The sequence below is a fragment of the Camelus bactrianus genome, chromosome 2 (assembly GCF_048773025.1).
Source record: "Camelus bactrianus isolate YW-2024 breed Bactrian camel chromosome 2, ASM4877302v1, whole genome shotgun sequence".
Classification (NCBI taxonomy): domain Eukaryota; kingdom Metazoa; phylum Chordata; class Mammalia; order Artiodactyla; family Camelidae; genus Camelus; species Camelus bactrianus.
In genome coordinates this window covers 106483873-106503334 of record NC_133540.1, presented here as the reverse complement: position 1 = coordinate 106503334, position 19462 = coordinate 106483873, and the positions used below count along the sequence as shown (strand labels likewise).

General features: G+C 40.7%; 1 protein-coding gene across 16 annotated transcripts in view; it reads left to right on the top strand.

The window, feature by feature from the left end:
* LIMCH1 (LIM and calponin homology domains 1) overlaps nt 1–19462 on the top strand; it is a 307407-nt gene that overhangs the window by 142180 nt on the left and 145765 nt on the right. For all 16 annotated transcript variants that reach the window (XM_074348707.1, XM_074348692.1, XM_074348693.1 and 13 more), the window contains exon 3: nt 6259–6328. In XM_074348707.1, the coding sequence (XP_074204808.1) occupies nt 6259–6328 (70 nt within the window). The remainder of the gene's footprint in view (nt 1–6258; nt 6329–19462) is intronic.

Sequence of the window (19462 nt, the reverse complement as noted above, 5' to 3'; positions counted from 1 at the left end):
ATAAGAGTTTAGTAGACACCACTTTATTTCGATCATATAAGAAACACATGTATATTTGCTTACCTTCAATGTCATTAACTTTTTTCATAATTGAGGATTATCCAAGATCGTAACTTTTCTTCCTGTTTCTAGTCGTTTCTCACCAGACATGCTTTAGGTAAGCGATACACATGTGTTGACTTGATTCATCTATATGAGGTTTCTATCCAAAGGTGGCCGGAAAAAGAAAATACGTAAAACTTATTTTAGTCTTTGGCAGCTGGCTGATGGAAAAGTTGAAACTGAAATAACTTGTACTTACTTAGCGAAAAGGGACTTACCCAATATACTAAATGAGTGGATATAGAAGTTTCTGAAACCATTTACCAAATGCTAGCAACACACATTGTCCTGTTGGCTCCTCACCATGGTCCTGGACAAAAGGTCGGGTTTTCAAAATCCCCATTTTATGAAAGGGGAAACTGAGACTCTGCTCATGTGACTTCCCAGCGGCTCATTGCTAGTGCATGTTTTACCTATGAAAACCTGGACTGCTTACTCCAGACTCACTGCACTGCCGTTTTAACACTGCTGAGTGTTCTAAGTTGTTTACGATCTTTTGTTCATCTGATACCCGTGATTTTCAAGAAACAAAACTTGTCTGTCTGTCTAATTATAAACTGACTTTACTACTACTTGTACATGGTGATGTTTTAAAACTACAAATCAGATCGTTTCAGTCTTCATCTTAAAAATCGGATGCACTAAGTACATTGCACTTAGAAAAAGATCTCGATGCCTTACTTGGGCCTGGATGCTGTTTCCACCTTGGCTGTCATGTCCTGTGTTTCCTCCTCCCACTCACTCGGCTTGGCCACATTGGCCTTTGAGCATACTAAGCCCACTCCTGCCTCCAGGCCTTTCCACTTACTGTTCAATCTGCCCAGAGTTCTTGTTTTCCATCTTTCTTTGACTATTACCTCTGTATCATCCCATTTTTTCCCTCAAATGTTCCTCCCAGAGCAGCCTTCTGACCACCCCATTAAATAACCACCCACAGGAGTTACTATGCTGACTTCCCAGCGCTTGTGCTACCTGAAATTTTCCTGTCGTTTATTTACTTGTTTATTTTCTATTCCTCCGACTGCCTCCCAGGCTCACCTGGACCAAGAAGACAAGTTCTATGCAGCAGGTCCTTTGTCTCGTCCACTACTGCCTTCCCTGGGCCGGAGCAGTGTGAACACACAGCAGGCACTTGATAAATAATTGCTGGATAAATAAATACCTCAATATTAGTTCTTCCTAATTAGCTCTCGTATCTCTGATATTTTTTAATATCTTTATTTTTGTTTGTAGTTGTATGTGTAATGCAGTAAGACGTGGAATGGTACCAAAGTTTAATTTTTTTGTTGTGTAAAATTATGCCAGTGTTCCAGAAATGTCTTTAGATGAGTACGGAGATAATCTGCCTTGCCAGACGGAGAGGGCAGACTTCTCAGACTTCTCTCCTTCTAGCTTTAGGGTTTGGAGATCACAGGTGGGAAATTGCTACAGAGTAGGGAGGTGACAATGAGGCAGGAAGCCCCATAAAAAGACAGGCAGGACCCTTAGGCAGGGCCGCTGCTCTCCCAGCACCGTCTGGTTCCCTGGCCAGGAAGCTCTATCTCACTTTTGCCTCTAAAAGCGGCTAACTTACACCTAAAATTCTATTGGTTCCCTGAGCTCATTTCTGATTGGTTATTTCCTTCACTCCTGATTGGTTATTACTGTCACTTCTGATTGGTCCACTTCCCTAACTTCTGATTGGTCCATTTGTAGTACTTCATTTGCATGGATCTCACTCCTGATGGGTTATTTCTCTCACTCCTGATTGGTCTATTTCTTCAAAGCTTGTTCCTGGTTGGTCAACTTCTGTTATACTTTATTTGCATATGATGTTGCAAAGTGTAAAACTGGCAGCCTATAAAAGGCCTGTGTAAAACTACAGTCGGGGTCCAGAGCTTGGAGTGTTAACTCTTTTGGGCCTGCTGGCCTAATAAACCTGAGTTCTCCAACTCTCCAACTGCTGGTTGGTATCTTGTCTGGATCCAGGTTGCTGTCACAACTGAGCCGTAACACCGAGCTGTAACACATTTTTCCGCAACAACAACAGGTGAATGCCGGTCCCATTTCGTCTGGCGTGCCTCCTGATGGCGCTGTGTGTCATACCCAGACACAAGTGAGATCCGACGTGTCTAACACTTGACTGTCTCCCAGGAGACACGCGCTTTCACTTTCCTTTTGTTTCCTAGTGTTGATATTCTCCCATTGTATTTAGATAGTGTTTGGGTTTTTGTTCTTTGTTTCCTGTCTTTTATTTTGGGGGGGGTTTGTTGTTGTTGTGCTTTGATAACATAACTGAAGTTGAACTTTCTAAAGCACCAAGTTGCAATATAAAATGACTGGCCCAAGATATGAAGGCTGTCCCAGCTGGGCTGCGGACTAGCTGTGCATGTCTCTGGGGACAGCGTCACATCTGTTGGGGGCTCTGTCTTTTCTTCAATAAAAATGGTAGAGTGAATACATGACTTGTCTCTAGGACAGGACAGTTGGGGAACAGTACATCTTAGAAGGTTCATAAATATAAAAATATCATCATCATGCCTTTAAAGCATGTCATCAATAAGTATTGAAAATACTGTATTAATATATAGGTGGGCAACAGTGGTTTTTAATAAAATTGCAAGTGAATAAATATCCTTGACTCACACTCATAGCTGTATTGTTGAACTTCTCATCTGATTCTAATATATACAAAAAATGGCCTCAGTTTAATGCAAAATACAAGATAAGCAGATGGGCATTTCTGCAATGTGAATTCAGTGTTATCTTTTATTGTTGTGTACTGTAAACTGTGTACATAACTCGGGCAATGTTTACATGCAAAAAATACAGCTGCCTTGATCTTGAAAATATTTCAAGTATTTTAGAGAACTATGGCTTTTTATTTTTTAATTTGTGGTTAAATATTTTGATAGATATCTTAGCAGGTTTTTTTTTTTTTTGGTTGCTCTTTTAATTAAGGTCTAACATTACATTTTTTTTTACATCTTCATGTGACAGGAAAGATTTCTGCCATATAAGTATAATTCTACAAAGGATGAATATAATGAAATATTTAAGATTGTTTAAAAGTCTAGACGTGTGTAAAAGAGGAGTTAGTGGATCCATCGTTACTAAAAATAATACAATTCTTAGATATAAAAGACAAAATGGGACCGCTTTAAAAAAGGATTTTTAAATTATGAAATTTTTGGTAGAGTATTTGTTATTTTTCCTACTTTGGCTAATTAGAAACAAAGCTCTGGGATCTGATACAATGGTATTTTATTTCATTAGAAAAATCTGAAAGTATTAGAGAAAGTGTTGATGTAGAATGCTGTGAACTGCATTAGTATAAATAAATACTTACACACAAATGTAGAGAACCATTTATGGAGAACTTACTATGCACCAGGCTCTCTGCTAACTTCTCACATATTTTGTCACATTTAAGCCTCATTGACACCCATGCAATTGCTGCCATTGTTTCTCTGTTAGGGTTGAGGAAGCTCATGCTAATGGACTTGCCCAAAGTAACACCCCCAGTGAGTGACCAAGCTGGACTCTGGATTCAGTCAGTTGGACTTCAGAGCCAATGCTCCTCCGCCTCTCCTCACACCAACTCCACATCAGTCTGTCCACCAGTATTAAAAAGGACACATTTCCATATGACACATTCTGCAGGGTAAATTATTCAACCTCCAGGATACATTGCTAAGTGGAAGAATAAATTGTAGGACAGGACATATTATATGCTACACCTGTCTTTTCTTTAAAAAAATTATAAATATCTTTGTTTATTTTCTTTAGAAACTCTTCAAGGTTACCTTCAGGTTATAGTCAGGGCACCATGGGACCCAGGTGACAGTGAGACTTATTTCACTGGATTTCCTTTTGATTCCTTTTGAATTGTCAACACTGTTGTTGGTTGGCAACTTTGGGATTTCTCAGGGTGAAATTCAAACCTGGTCCCCAGACACAGAAGGCAGGGAGAGCCCGAGAAGGAGGCAGATAGCTCCAGATTTATAGGTGGCGGCCTTAATGGGCAAGGGAACTTACATATGATGCTTGTCTTGGGCGGCTGAAAGATGAGTAGAATCTCACCAGAATCTTAAAAGTTTATATGGAAGCTTTAACTGGGTCAGGCACATATTCAGTCCAGATGGTCTCAATAACACACTGCTATCTCAGGGCCGAGTGCCTGAAAATGGCTCCCACTGTGGGAACAAGGGGCAGAACCTACATTCCAAGGACAGGGGAGCCGGTGAGGAGCCTCCAACTGCTGGGGGCCAGGCCGCGTTAACCGGCAGTCATGTCCACTTGACCTTGTCCAACAACTGTGCACGAATACTGTTTAAATAAGTCCAATTTAGAATGACACTGTTAAGAACTAGTGGAAAAGTTAATGTACCTTAAGAATGTTGTACATTTAAAGTCTCCTTTGGAGACATCATCTATTTATTTGGAATACAAGCTATGGGACGTTAACCATAGCACTGAGCTGATCCAGGGAGCTCGGGTGCTGAGCCTGACCAGCCGTACCACTGACCAGCTCATCACTATCTTCTGTTTTCTCAGGCTTCAGTTCTCTCCATTATAAGATGTGAAGAGTGAACAAGTTGCCTTCCAACTTGGGAAACCAGTAATTCCAAAAAAAGCTATAAAAAAACACTCTTTAAAGATTAAATTCATGGTTAAAATTAAGTGGATTCATGGAAGGAGCACCGTCTTGGCTCTCAGTTGCCAAAAAAGGCACTACTTTTTTCCATCTACTCTAGGTGTTACCTCTTAGTGGCAGCATTTGGAATCGCAGTGAAAGTGTCCAAAAACAGGCAAAGCAGGAATGTCCTATCTGTCGTAACCACTGTAGGGACGTTTTTCAATATATGAATACGTAGTGATGTCAAAGTCAAGTATAAGCTTAATTCAAGACTAATTATTGAACTATTTAAAAGAATCTTTTGTTACTGGTTTGTAGAAATCTATCAAGCATAGGTTCTTCAGAATTTACTATAATTTGGATTGCGTGAAATATAACAGAGCATGGCAAACTTTTTGCATAAAGGGCCAGATAGTAAAAATTGTATGTCTGTAGGCTATAGGTTTTCTGTTGTAACGACTCAGCTCTGCTGTCATTGCACAAAAGCAGCAGTAAACAGTACATAAACGAATGGGCTGGGCTGTGTTCCAGTAAAACTTGTTTACAAAAACAGATACTGGGCCAAATTTGGCCCATGGCTCACAGTTTGCTGACCCCTGAATTTTACTAACCGTCTGCCCTGAGTTTCTCTTTGCCCTGTGTCCTGAGAGAAATTACCTGACAGCCTCTCCTTTAATTCCTGAATGTGAGAATAAGTGCTTCCATTCTGAGACCCCAAACCTTCAGTAATTCCTTTATGAATGACTTACTTGGCAAGTGCTACATTCTACCACATCACCCTGATGCCAGCCCTGTTTCCGTTTTGCTAGTTTCCTTCCTTAGTTCTTTTCACTCTGAACTGACGTTCACTGAAGACAAACAGTTACGGTTGCTTCTCCTGCATTTCCTTGCTTGTATTAACATTTTTACGTGATTTCAACCTTTTACCCCGAAAACATTTTGCTCACATATCTTTTATACCGAGGGAATTGTGGTCAGCCTTGTTTAAAATCCTCAAGATATGATTGGTTAACCTCTTACTAAACATATTCTTCCCTTTCTTAAGTGAAGCTCACCACATTTAACAAGCCACTCTTCTCAAAGAGCAAGAGTGTTTGGAGGTAGAATTAGTCTTGGCAAATTATTTGCAAAGATAGATGTTGGGCTCTGAACTGAGTGCCTCCCTGGAGAGACCCCTGCCTTAGCCAAGAGAATTGGGAACAAGCCTTACTGTGTAGCATTACCTGGCTCCAGTCCTAGCCAGTTCCCCCCAGCCTCAGTCCAGCTCACATCCTTGTCCTTTGCCTCAAAGCCCCTCCCCATCTCCAGCCTTTCTTTTCTCCCAACATTTCCAAATTCTATAACTTCACCTGCCATGGACAAACTTGACATTGGCAAAGCTTGGATGCACGAAGGCTCATAGATTATTGAGATTTACTATGTACTTTAAATTTGCTGCTTTTCCTATTCAGCAATTTCGTTGTCACCCCGGATAAAGGTGATTTGTGTGATCCGTCTTGCTTTATGTCTCACTTGACATTCTGCCTTTTTCATGACAGGTTGCTGAATGCTATAAAGCCAGGACTTGTTAAAAAGATCAATAGATTGCCTACCCCCATTGCAGGATTGGTGAGTATCTAGAATTGAGATTTATCTTCCAATATTCTTTTTCTCTAACTTAAGGGTCATGACAGTGCCATTTATTACAGTTCTCTCCTGCAGTATATATTCCACTTGAATGAGAATGCATTGAAGCCATTAAACTCAGAGGTCACTTAAAAATGAAAGATTGCAGTTATGCCGAAATGGCATCTTAATCTTTGTATTTTTCCCATGAGCGAAAAGGACGTTCATTCTTAAAGAGGTAAATTTGTTTCGGAGTGAGAGGCTGATAATTAGGTTGACCCCAAGGAAGGAATGTGATTGTAATTACGGTTTTCTCATTTCATTTCTTCACTGCATTCTCCTGGAATGAAGGGCGGAGGACGTAGGGAGAAAGAGAATTTCACGATTAACAGCAGCACTTTCGTGATAAATTGCTGTTTTCAATCTTAAAAATGTACTTGCACTTAAATACCACATTCGTAGACCGACTTTCTAAAGACTTGATGGGCATGAGGTGATTCTGATGTCGTCTGGAGTTATTTAAGCAAAGCCATGGTTCTTCTGAACGTACTCATCGAAAAACCATTAAAACTCGTATGTTCACATGTGGGATTTTTTTTCCCCTGCATTACTATGTTTCATAATTCTTGGTGACTTATTTTAATTGCTTACCTTTTGGTGTTACCTTTTGGTAATAAGAAAAAGGTGGAAGATCAAAAAAAAAAAAAAAACCAAACAAATCATAGTTCTAGAAGGAACATGGTGCATGCACTTGGGCTCATACACATGCACAGACACACGTGTGCACAGAGAGCTGAGGACGCTATGGCCGAGTAACAACTCCCTGAGTGTCCCACAGTGACTGCCTGCTGAGCACGTGGTCTTGCAGGAAATGGTTAGAAAAATGCCAAGAATTTAGGCAGGCTCCTGCACAGACCTTGATGATTTGTTGTTAAAAAGTTTCTTAGCTGTATCATGGTGATTAATTGAAATTAGATGTAACAACAACAAAAAAATTGCATTTGAGAACTGTGGGGGTCATGGTAATTAGGTAGGTACATGGTTTCAGCAAGTTGAATGAAATGGATTTTTTTAAATTGTAAGAATTGCTATTTCTGTGGATGCGTTTTTGTTTCCCATCCTGGTTAGTGGTGTGTTGGTGATTAGTCATTAAAATACTTTCCAATTTCATTTGTCAGAATCACGTAGCTAAGTCAGTAAATAGATAGATAGATAGGTATTTAAATTTGAAAGGAATGGATTTGAATAATTTTATTAAAAATGTATGTATTATATTACAGATTACATATATGAATGTGTACATATATTAGTTATTTTAAAGCTTTTTGTTAAATCCATCTTTTCCAAATGTTAAGACGATGGCTTTAATGATGCTGACAGGTATCTGTTTGGCCCCCGAGCCTGTGGCATCTCCAGACCTTGGAGGTCTAGGGTTTAATGTTACAGGAGCCAAACCTGTAGCATGAAGTCAAGGAAGGCTCCAGGGAAATCCACATGAACAGAAGCAGGCAACTCTTGGCCAGAAGCTAAGGAGAAAAGGGGTTTTGAAACATTAATTTAAAATGTGAATCATAAGTAATTTTAGCAAAATTAAGGGTTTGAGGCACATTCATTGGTCTTTATATTGGTTTCTAATGACAGGTCGAGTGTTGTTCTCTACCTGTTGCCTCTGCTTTGGAGCACGCAGGCAGTTTGATTAAAGAAAACCAGAGGCCTCTGTTACTTTACTCCCATTTATATCCTTGACTTTTCTTCCTCTTCTTCCTTTTTCATTTGAATTTCCTTTCCAATTTGTCCTTTCCATCATTTTTTCCTTTTTCTTGCTCTTTTCCAATGAATACTTCCCCACTTACCCCCATCCTATATCACATATGTTTTCTTTACTGATTTGTTATTGTGATTTACGATAAGCAGTACGTATTTGGTCTTTGTTTCTGGCACAGAGCGCCTAAAACCCTTGGAATTTCCTAAGCACTAAGAGCAGTGGGAGCAACTTTTGTTATAATGCTTGGTCTTTTGTCATCAGTTTCTGAAATAGTTCCAGTTGCATAAAGGTGAAGGAGTATCTTGTTGTTTACAACAAACTCCTTTCAGCCACACCTGAATAAGGTAACTTTTGGAGAGCCCCAAGGATGGGGGCTGGTTGCCAGGGGAACCAACCTCATGATTAGAGAGTTGGAACTTTCAGTCCCACTCCACTGACCTCTGGGGAGAGGGGAGGGGCTGGAGGTTGAACCAATCCCCAATGGCCAATGATTTAATCAACCACGTTACATAATGAAGCCTCCACAAAACCCCAAAAGGACATGGTTTGGAGAGCTTTTGGGTTGGTGAACACCACATGGAGATTCCAGGAGAGTGGTGCACCCAGAGAGCATGGAAGCTCTTTCCCACATACCTTGCCCTGTGTACTTTTTCATCCTGCTGCACTCTGTATCCTTTACAATATTCTTTATTGTAGTTATAAACTAGTTAAGCATAAGTAACTGTGTCTCTGTTGCAGAAGCCACTCTAGCCAATTAATCAAGCTCAAGGAGGGGTTCTTGGGAACCTCTGATTTATAGCCAGTTGGTCTGAAACACAGCTGACAACCTGGACTTGACTCTGGTATCTGAGGTGGGGGCAGTCTTAATGGGCTGAGCCCTTAACCTTGGTGATCTCACACTGTCTCGAGGTAAATAGTGTCAGCATTGAGTTAACTGCTGGGTGGTGTTGAAAAACCACACAACAGAGTTCTTTTCGGTTAAAAAAAAATTAAGTATAGTTTCTTATTGCCCATACACTCATGATTCCTCAATCTACTAATCTGGTCAAACTCTTTTTTTCTCTCTTCCAATTACCTTCAGATCAGCATTTCCAAAAACCAGTGCACGAGGCAGTGTCTCAGCAAGAAACAGAACTGCCACCCTCCTCTCCCCTCCTCCATCCTGTTACCATTCTTCCAGAGCACGCCTCAGACCTATTGTCTGCTTCCTTTCACTACTCATGTTCTTGCCAGTCTTCATGACTTTCCATCTTCATAGCATTGACCCAGAGCATCATTTCTCACCAGGTTTTTTTCCTCGTGAACTCCAGGCCTCTTGTTCTGCTTATTGGACAGCTCCACCTGGATGTCCTACCAGTGCCTCAAGCATAGCGTATTCAGTTTAGACTTAAATGACCACACCCGCCCACCCATGTCAGCAAAGGCTTCATAAACATGCAGTTGCCCTAGCTGAGCTATCAGAGAATTTGGCAAGATTCTTCAGTCTGTCTACTTGTCTGCATTTCCTTTGGCCACTAGACAAGGCCTCGAGCAAGCCTTTCTCATCTCTTGCCTGGATTATTACAGTCAACTCATAGTGCCTCAAATGTTATTCACTCTCACATATAAAGCCTTTTCCCGTGACACTTTTTATGAATATAATACTCTCTCCTTGCTCTTCTTAACAAAATCCTATTTACTTATCAAGACCCAATGCAAAAATCACTTCCTTTGTGAAGCCTTTAGTGTTTATAGTCCATGTGATCTTTTATTATAGAATACAGTTAGCATCTCCTGGTTTATGAGAAAATGACAATATATTAGAGACATAAAAGACAGATGCATTGAAGTATGCTTTAGGGATTGAGGTTTTTGAATAACTACTGTTAACAGCTTGAAATTGAAAGTGTGTAAACGATGTGGTATTCATATCAAAGCATTGTAGCTTTAGGCAGTTAATTGGCCATGCTCAAACTTACCAATACCTACAATGGGTGCAGTGATGTAAGGTGTCCTAGTGATGCACTAAGCAGTCAGTCACAGCATCACCTTGATGGAGTGTCTGCTAAAATATTTCACCTAAATCCAATTCTGGGGAAGCAATCAGACAAGTCCAAATGAGGGACATTCCATAAGACAGCTGGACCACATTCCTTAACATTGTCAGTGTCATTAAGGACACCTGACACCCCCTACAATTGCTGCAGATGAAAGGTGGCTGAGGACATAGGACAGCCAAGTGCCACGTGTGATCCTTGGTTGAGAAAAAGCAACAATAATAGACATTATTGGGACAATTGGGGAAACTTGAGTGTGTTTTGAATATTAGATAATAGTATCCTCTCAGCATTGAATTTCTTTCCTGTGTGAGAACTGTCTTGTCCAAGCTAGTGGTGGATATAGGGGAATACTCGATGTTAAGAGCTATGTAAGCTGGAGTCTTTAGACATGAAGTGTTGCAACATGTACAACTAATCCTCAAATTGTTCAGCAAAAAGTCTGTGCGTATATTGTATAATTTCATATACACATTCACACGGAAAGATGGAGGGAGGGAGGGAAGGAGAGAGAGAGGAAGGAAGAGAGGGAGAGAAATGTGGCAGAATTTTGGATCTAGATAATGGGTATGTAGTCGTCATGGTGCTGTTCTTGCAACTTTTTGGTAGACTTGAAAATCTATAATATAAAACATTAGGGATTAAAAGACATTAAGTCTCAGATCTTTTTTGAGGAGGGAGGAGGGACTTCAAATACGCAGTAAATTTGAAGGCGGCAGAGACAATCCTAGATGGGTAGAGATGCAGCCTTTCATGTGACATGTTGATTACACTCAGAAAAGAGCAGACAGCATTCCTCAAGTGCACCTACAGACTTTTGGATTGGTTTGTGCTTTGTCAGGGGGTTGACAGGTCCCCTACCATCTCTTGATCCAGCAGCCATCAGTAGCAGGGGCCACGGAGATCTAAGAGGGTTTTGCATGCCTGGAACCCGTGTGTCTTAATGGCCTGGTGTTGAGAAGAATCCATTAAGATGGCCCAGCTGCTTGACTTGAAGATAAATAGAAAAGTGTGTTTTCACACAGCAATCCCAAATTATAAACACGTGTAGATTTACAAAGGTATGAATAGGTGTATTTTAGCCCCTGAGTTGAGCTGTGGTTACAGAGAATTCAGGGGTGAAGGTGTTAAAACAAAGTAGTTGAAAATCATTTCCTGGCAAGAATGCAGAGACCCTGGATCTGGGTCTGCGTTTCCTCCGTAGCGATTGCTGACATACGCGGCCGTGTGGTGACTGCCTGCAGATGCCTGCATTCTTGTTTAGGTGTTAGTGTTACTGTTTGCCGTTGCCAGAGAGAAAGACCTCAAATTTAGGTCTTGGCGTACCAATGACTTTTAAAAACGCTGCCCTTTTTTTTGGCCATTTCGACAGTATTGCACAATTAAGCCACATCCTGAAACTCAATTTAATGGTCGTTAGAGATCATGCTAAACTCTGTTTCAGCCCAGAAAGATTAGACTTTGTGCAAGAGACACAAGTGTATGAAATCTTTGCTTGCACTATGAATTTGGAGATTAAGCCTTTTCTTGCTCAGGTTTTCATTGTAGTAGCTGTTGTGTGTCTGTGTGTGTGTGCACGTGTGAAGTACAATTAGAAATAGGAATTTGGGGATTCTGCTTTCGGGTGCTGAACCTTCCTAGAGCTGTCATGAAATATTTGCTTAATCTTGCATGTGAATCTGTGAGGATGAAAGGAATCTGAGAAAAAAAGAATTTTACAGCTGGAAGGGCATCTTAGATATATTTGCTTTACAGATGAGGACACATGGGTCCATCAAGGGGAAGATAACGCAAATAGTAAAAGCTGAGATGGATTCAAAGCCGAGGCCGCCTTTCTTCTAGGCTGTATTACTCACGTGTTCCCAGTTGAAAATGGAATACATGTAAATGACAATTATTTTACTTTTTCTGAGAAAGAGGGGAAAGCAAAGACATTTTTTCAGTTCATCTTTTTTTTTTTTTTGATTCCTTTTGGCCAATACCTTCAAAACATCTTTCCAAGCTCTGTGAAAGGACTCCCTTCGCGGAACGTCTCTTCTCCTGATGGAGGCTGAAGTTTGATGCTAACTGAAGTTGAGCAGGGAACAGCAGGAATGTAACCGGTAGATTTATCCTACCGCTTAGTTATGCTAACCCATTCAAAAACTGATTCTTTGGAAAAAGAGATGTATTCTTTAATCAAAGGGTAAGACTTCAAATAGGCTTAGAGCTGAGCTTTCTGAAATGGATTAAAAAAATGTAAGTTTCCATAAACTCTGTGGGCCTTAGGAAGCTTTCAAAAAGTATCTGCTTTATTTTATGAAACTGATACCTGGATGGTTGATGTTTCATTGTTTGAGGGAAGTCAGAGGAGGAGAGATGATGAAAAGGCAGGAGGGTTGTCCATGGTATAAGAAGATTAAAAGTACTGCTTTGGACAAAGGTAGACATGAAGCTTTTGAAAACTGAGTAGTAGGAGTGAAAAGCCTTTCCAGAAGCTCCGTAATTTTCGGAAGACAACAACGCAATAAATTTGAGTCCCAGGTGTTCTAGGTGTCTACCTGCCAAGAAGGGGTTTCCTGCAAATCCTCCCTGGAGAGACGCTCTTGTCTGTCTCAGCTCATCCTTATCAATGTCTTTTATTTTAGGTTTGTATTTTACAACTTCATTTAGAAATTCTAGAGCATTTACCTTCCTTCAACAGGTTCCCTCAGAAACGCTGGTCAGAGTTCTGTTCTCTGCCTGTGTTTCTCTTTCAGTTAAAATGATTGTTTCAGGCCAGGAGGAGGGAGAGCAGGCAAAGAGGGAGGCCAAAGGTATAAGTCACCATCATGACAACCATCGTGTATTAAGTACCTGCCGTGTAACAGTGCGGTGCTAAATTATCCTTCTCAGTCTTTGTAATTGCCCTGCAACGTGGTGATTGCTGCGCCTTTACTATATCTCGGGAAACAAAGGTGCAAAGAAGTAAGTTACCAGCTTTTTAACAAATAAGAGGCAAAATGGAGAGTTGGACCCCGATTTGCCCAAACCCAGATGCTGTGCCTTTTCTGCTGTGTTCCACTATCTCCATTACGCCTTCCAGTGCATCCTTGGACCGCAGCACTCCGAAACATCTGTCTGGCAGCATCAGCCTCTAAGGAGATCTTGTATGTTTTTGGAAGACAGCCTCTCATCCTTCTCATTTAAGGTCTATTAATTTCACCAAGTTGAGGCAGTGGCCTGTTTTAAAAGGCACTGTAAATGTAATCTTTCTCCTATCACCCCTATAAAATCAGTCTCCATGTGACCACACCTCAAATATCACAGTCAATGAAGAACCAGCACAGGAATTGAGAATAGGGGAACACCAGGCATCTTTACGAAAGTCTTTCCCCAAAAGATGATAGAGCGGTTCCCTTCATAACATGCAGTGGAACTTCCTAAAACGCCCTCCTCCCTCTCTCTCTTCTCTGTCTTTCTGTCTTCACACACACACACACCCCTTGGACTTGTTAGCTCCCCCGCAAATCTCTTCCCACCCCAACTACCTAAAATCGCCCAGACTCACCCTGTACTAGCTCTTGTCTCTCTCGCTTCTTACCCCTTCCTCTGCCACTGCCACTAAGCCTCAGCCTTTTCAGGGGCAAATCAACACAGCTAGACTTAGCTCCTTTCAGTGCCTCCCCAGAGTCGTGGTTCTGATTCTGGACAACAAAGACTCGGGAAGAGGCAGACACAGAACTCTCCTTCCCAGGCAGGAGAAGAGGGGAGGCTTGGAACACGCCCACCCAGCGTATTTCCCCATCACACTCTGCTCTTTGTGGTCATTGCTTGGTGCGATCAGTGGTCTTGCTCTGCTTCGGGGGACAAGTGGAAACTAGTAGCTGAGCGATGTTCTGTGTGAAGGAGGTACATTTCACTGAGGGAAATGAATAGACCTGGTGAAGAATCTCAGCCACACTTGAACTGAGTGACACACGTTCCTTTATTGTCAGCCCTGGTGCGGTGAGAGAAACCTCGCTTGTGTTTCTGCACCACAGACAGCAGGAATGCTCAATTTGAAGCTCTCCAGTTTGGTGCCAAAACCAAGCCGAAGTGGGGATGGTGGTTAGCATGGTAGTAGGTTTAGACATAAAAGAACATTGACTGGAGGGAAAAGCAACAACAGAATGCATGAGGTCGTTGGTCCTCGCAATCCTGTGTTTAGTTGAATGACAGGCTATGAACCTAGGGGGTGCTGAGATCGTTCGATGCCTCCAAGGTCAACATGGCTTGTGTGCTGCTAATTGTAACAGCTTCCACAGGTACCTTCTAAAGTACAGGTTGTCTCAGGTCCCTTGTTTCCTCACTAACCTTACCTGGCTGCCCACTGCATATAGGAATAAAACCGAAACACCTCAGAAAGGCATTTTAGGCTTCTCCTGGGCTAAGGGAACATCCTAGGTGTATCTCCCACTGCACATATCACTTGTAGAACTGGGACTACAGTTAATTTATGACCTAAATCAAGAGACTTAGCGCACAATGAATACAAAAATAAAAGTATGTCAGTGAGTGAGACCCATCACCCACAGTGAGTTACACCAGGGTAAAGGGTGATGCTGATTGCCACTGAAACAGGCTGGCTTCTGGTTATCTACTGATTGTTTGGATCAGACCAATAAGTTAGTCCCCTTGTCCATCCTTTTTGAGGACTTGGGAAAGCCCTATAAAAGTTTTTGTCCTTTCCATTCATCCTGTGTTTATTATCTGCCTTCTGCTTTTCTTATTTAGTGAGTGTATTAGTTATCCATTGCTGTGTAACAAATTACCCCAAAATTTAGTGGCTTAAAACAATGTTTACTATCCCAGAGTTCCTGTGGGTCAAGAATCTCGGCTTAGTTGGGTTCCTGATTCAGGATCTCTCATAAGGCTGCTGTCAAGGTATTGGCCAGTCATTTAAAGACTTGACTAAGGAAGGATCTGGTTCTATGTTCACTCAGGTGGACAGTGGCGGGATTCAGTTCTCTGCAGGATGTTGGCCAAAGCCACTCTCAGTTCTTTGCCATGTGGGCCTGTTCGCATAGAACAGCTCACAGTGGAGCAGCTTGCTTCATGAGAGTGAGCAAGCAGGAATAACCAGAAAGAGAGGAGGGAGGGAGAACATCACAATCCTTTGTAACCTAGCCTCAGAAGTGACATTTCATCTCTTCTGCAATATTCTGTTAATCAAAGCAAGTCACTAGGTCTAACCCACACTGAAGGGGAGGAGATTACACAAGGACCTGTGTACAGGAGGAAGGGATCACTGGGAGCTGTTAAGAAGCTGCCTACCACAGTGAATGAAAAGATTGTCTTAATCTACTGAGAAAGCAGGGCATAGATTTCTAATTCTTCTGCAAATTTGTCCCCTGTGTTTATAGTACTTTAAAGATAGCACAGTTTTTCCTTGGATGACGTCTGAGGTCTGTTTCCCAGTTTTCTTCTGCACCTATACACTCAAAAAAGATGATATGTTCTCTCTTGCCTTCCAAGTGAAAATCCACTTATGACTCAAGATATAATTCCTGCCTTTCAGAGGATGACCTTCTAGGAGACAAGTGTACCAATAAAGTCTAATAAAGGTAGACTGTGAAATGTTAATGAAATATAATATGCAAGGAAGAACAAGGAAAAAGTTTCTGTTTGAGAGTAAACTTTGGAAGACCTGGGGTCTGAACATGCATCTACAATTAGTGAAGACCACTGGGGTTGGGGAAGGACATTCTAGCCTCAGGGCATGGAACAAGAAAGGCTCTGAACCACAAAACCTGGGTCTTGTCCAGGAGTGGCTGTTTTTTGTAGGTGGCGGAGCCCAGGGTCCCTAAGAGAATTCAGTGCTGTGAAAAGTGAACGAGAAAGAGTAAGCTGAGACTGGAAATGCCATCTGGAGGTGTTTGGACTCATTTCATATGCAGTAAGAGCCACTGAAAACAGAGGAATCTTATGTTCCAGATAACTCTGGTGGCTGTATGGAAAATGGATTATGGGAAGAGACCATACAAAAGCCAATTAGGAGACAAGTAGTCCAAATGAGAGATGATGTCTGCTACTAAACCTTGGTAGAAGCAGTGACAGTGGAGGTGAGGAGACAGGATTTATGTTTCTATGCTTTTCACTGAAAGTAATATGCCGTCAATTATAAGACACACCATTTTTTAAAGTATAATTTTTAAAAAGCCATCAACTAAATTATGACACAGTGCACAATATACCAGCCATGGAAAGATACATCTTTATTTTAGAGATTAAAAAAATGTACACCTTCCTTGGAATTGATGAAATATGATAAATAATCTTAGGAAGATGACATCTACATTTTGGATTTGAGCAACTTGGCGAATAGTGATGCCATTAATAGGAATCATGGGAGCAGGGGATGAGAACTGGGTTCCAAGAGAAAAGATGAGTTCTCTTTTGGACATATTGAGTTGGCTACCTTTAAGAGATATTCATGTGCAGATGTCTGGCAGACAATTGGAAAATGTTGGTTTGAAATTCATGGAAAAAGTTATTAAAAATTGGACTAGGTTAATGAGTAGCTTATTTTAAAGTTAAATCCTTACGCTCAAGAATATATGAAGACAAATTAGTTCTTTTTCTATAAACACAAACTTTGAAGCTTTTTCTCTGACAGATTGTAGTCTGATCTTTGGAGTGTTTGACTTTCACTGGCAGAGACTAGGGAGTGAGGAAAGGAGTTTGAGACCACAGGAGGAGTCATGAGCAATTGCACTCAGGTATGACAATCATGACAAGATAGTGACTTAGAACGATCTTCATGTAATTGACAATTTGTTAAGATATAATACCCAACCAATCTCATACGCTCTAGTCTCTTAGACCCCTGGAGTCTTCACTCTTAGTACTAGGTAAGCATGTTCATTTGCTAGGGCTCCCATGACCAAGTATCACAGACTAGGTATCCTAAGTGATAGAAAGTTTCTTCTAATTCTGGAGGCTTGGGGTCTGAGATCGAGGTATGGGCAGGGTTGGTTTATTCTGAGGTCTCTGTCCTTGGCTTGTGGATGGCTGTCTTCTCACTGGGTCTTCACATGGTCTTCCCTCTGCGTGTGTGTTTCCTGATTACCTCTTCTTATAAGGACACAAATCATACTGGACCAGGGCCCACTATAAATGACCCCATTTAACATAATCACTTCTTTAAAGACCGTATTTACAAATACAGCCACATTTCTGAGATAATGGGGGTTCTGACTTCCACATGTGAATTTGGAAGTGGGAGGGGTACACAATTCAGCCCATAACAGTGGGTAAGCCAGATTAGTACTTAAATTCTTATTCATATGTGCTGTGAATGCCTAGACTTGCTAGCTAAAGTCTAATATCCTCTTTGTGCACCACAAATTATTTTTCCAAGGTTGTTTCCATAATTACTGTGTGTCTCTGCAGAGGTGGAGGGTTATATATAGCAGTGCTAAAAAACTTTTTTTTCTAGGTTTTTCTACCCACTTCCTGTCCCTGAGGAAAAAAAAATACCATTCTTTGAAGAAAGAAACCACTTGTTCTCCCTTATCTTTCATTGAACAGCATTTAGCAGAGTTTGTGACATGACATGAGTTCCTCACTTTTTCCCCCTTAGGAACAGACCTTCAATTAGGAACTGTGAGGAAAAAATACATAATAGCAGGAAATACATATTTCAGCCTAAGTCTTGCTTCTTTTTTTCATAGTCATAGCTTGCCTAAAGAAGGAATTTCTGTGGATCTAATTTTTAGCCTGTACTCCAAACCCAGGTTTGTAGGGATTCTGTGGTTTGACAACAGGGAAAAGAAAAAAAAAAAAACAAAAAAAAAAAACTTCACCAAATGTCTGGATGTATTGTTTGAAAGAGTAAGATCATGCTAGGTTGAAACAACTTCTCTTAAAATGTGCCATCATCTGAGATTATTTTGTAGGAAATTTGTCTTGGCAAGCCTTGCAAAAGAACTTGCTAGACACCTCTTTTGTAATTAGCTGGCTTCCTGCTAGATCTTAGGTCTACCCTCATCTCAAAATGGACACAAAACTTAGTTTCTCTCTCTGGCATTCTCTCCACAGGATAAAAGACTGTATTTCTGAGTAAATAGTTTGGTATTTTATTTATCTTTTCTTTTTTTTAAGTGGAGGTATTGGGGATTGAACCCAGGACCTCATGCATGCTAAGCATGTGCTCTACCACTGAGCTATTTCTCTCCCCCAATTTGTCTTTTCTAAAAGTAACCTTATTCAGCTGGAAGTTTTGCTTTGACTTAAATATTTTCCTTAGATATAAAAAAGGATGACTGATAAGATGTTATGGGAATGGTGTCACCTCAGTGGTCCTCCTTGGCCCCAGTCTAACCAGGAGAAAAATAGCAGACAAACCCAAATTGAGGTGCAAGGTACCTGACCAGTACTTCTCAAAACAGGCAAGGTCATCAGAAACAAGGAAAGTCTGAGACATAAGCAAAGTCCAGAAGAAGCTAAAGCGATATGGTGACTATCATGTGATGTAGTATCCTGGATGGATGTGGGAACAGAAAAAGTACATTAGGGAAAAACTAATCAAACCCAAACGAAACATGAAGTTTAGCTGGTGCTGATGTACCAATGGTTGTTCATTAGTTGTAATAAATGGTACTAACCACTGGCTCATAATATAAAATGCAGAATACAAGTTATGCTGGAACTCTCTGGACCGTCTTTGCAATTTTTCTGTCAATCTAAAAGCTATTTTAAAATAAAAAGTATCCTTGAAAACCAAAATGATTGAAGATAAACATAAAACAGAACATAATGCAAGGATACTTTAAAATAGGCAAGGAAACACAGAAGTTATTAATAAACATTAAATGTCAGCCTACTGTTTGATGTATTGGTATCCATAAATGGCAGGATACCAGAGAGTCAGTGGGCATATCAATCTAATAAACTTTTGTAAATGATGAATTGGTTGTAAACACTGTGTTTTATAGCATTCGAAAATTCCAAATGGTAAATCCACACACGAGGTTTCTGCTCACATATTTCATGATCCCCGTTTTTAGAATCTGCACAAAGAAATATTTCATGTCCTTTAGGGAGGTTTAATAAAAAACAACAGGTGGGAAATGGGTTTTGCAGTAGCACGAACGACCATAACCATAAATACTGGTACCTCAGAATTATAGCAGTGGATGACTGTAAACACATTAATCACCCAACAGTGCAGAAATTCCATCCTCAGATGTCATCTCAATTTCAGGCACAAAGATTAAATGCTTCCATTTAAATTCAGAATACTGACTGGATACGATGATCCTTTATTTTCATGGGGAATCATGGAGTGAGGTCGCTAGTTTCCTCATCTATAAAATGGGGTTGATAAATCTCATC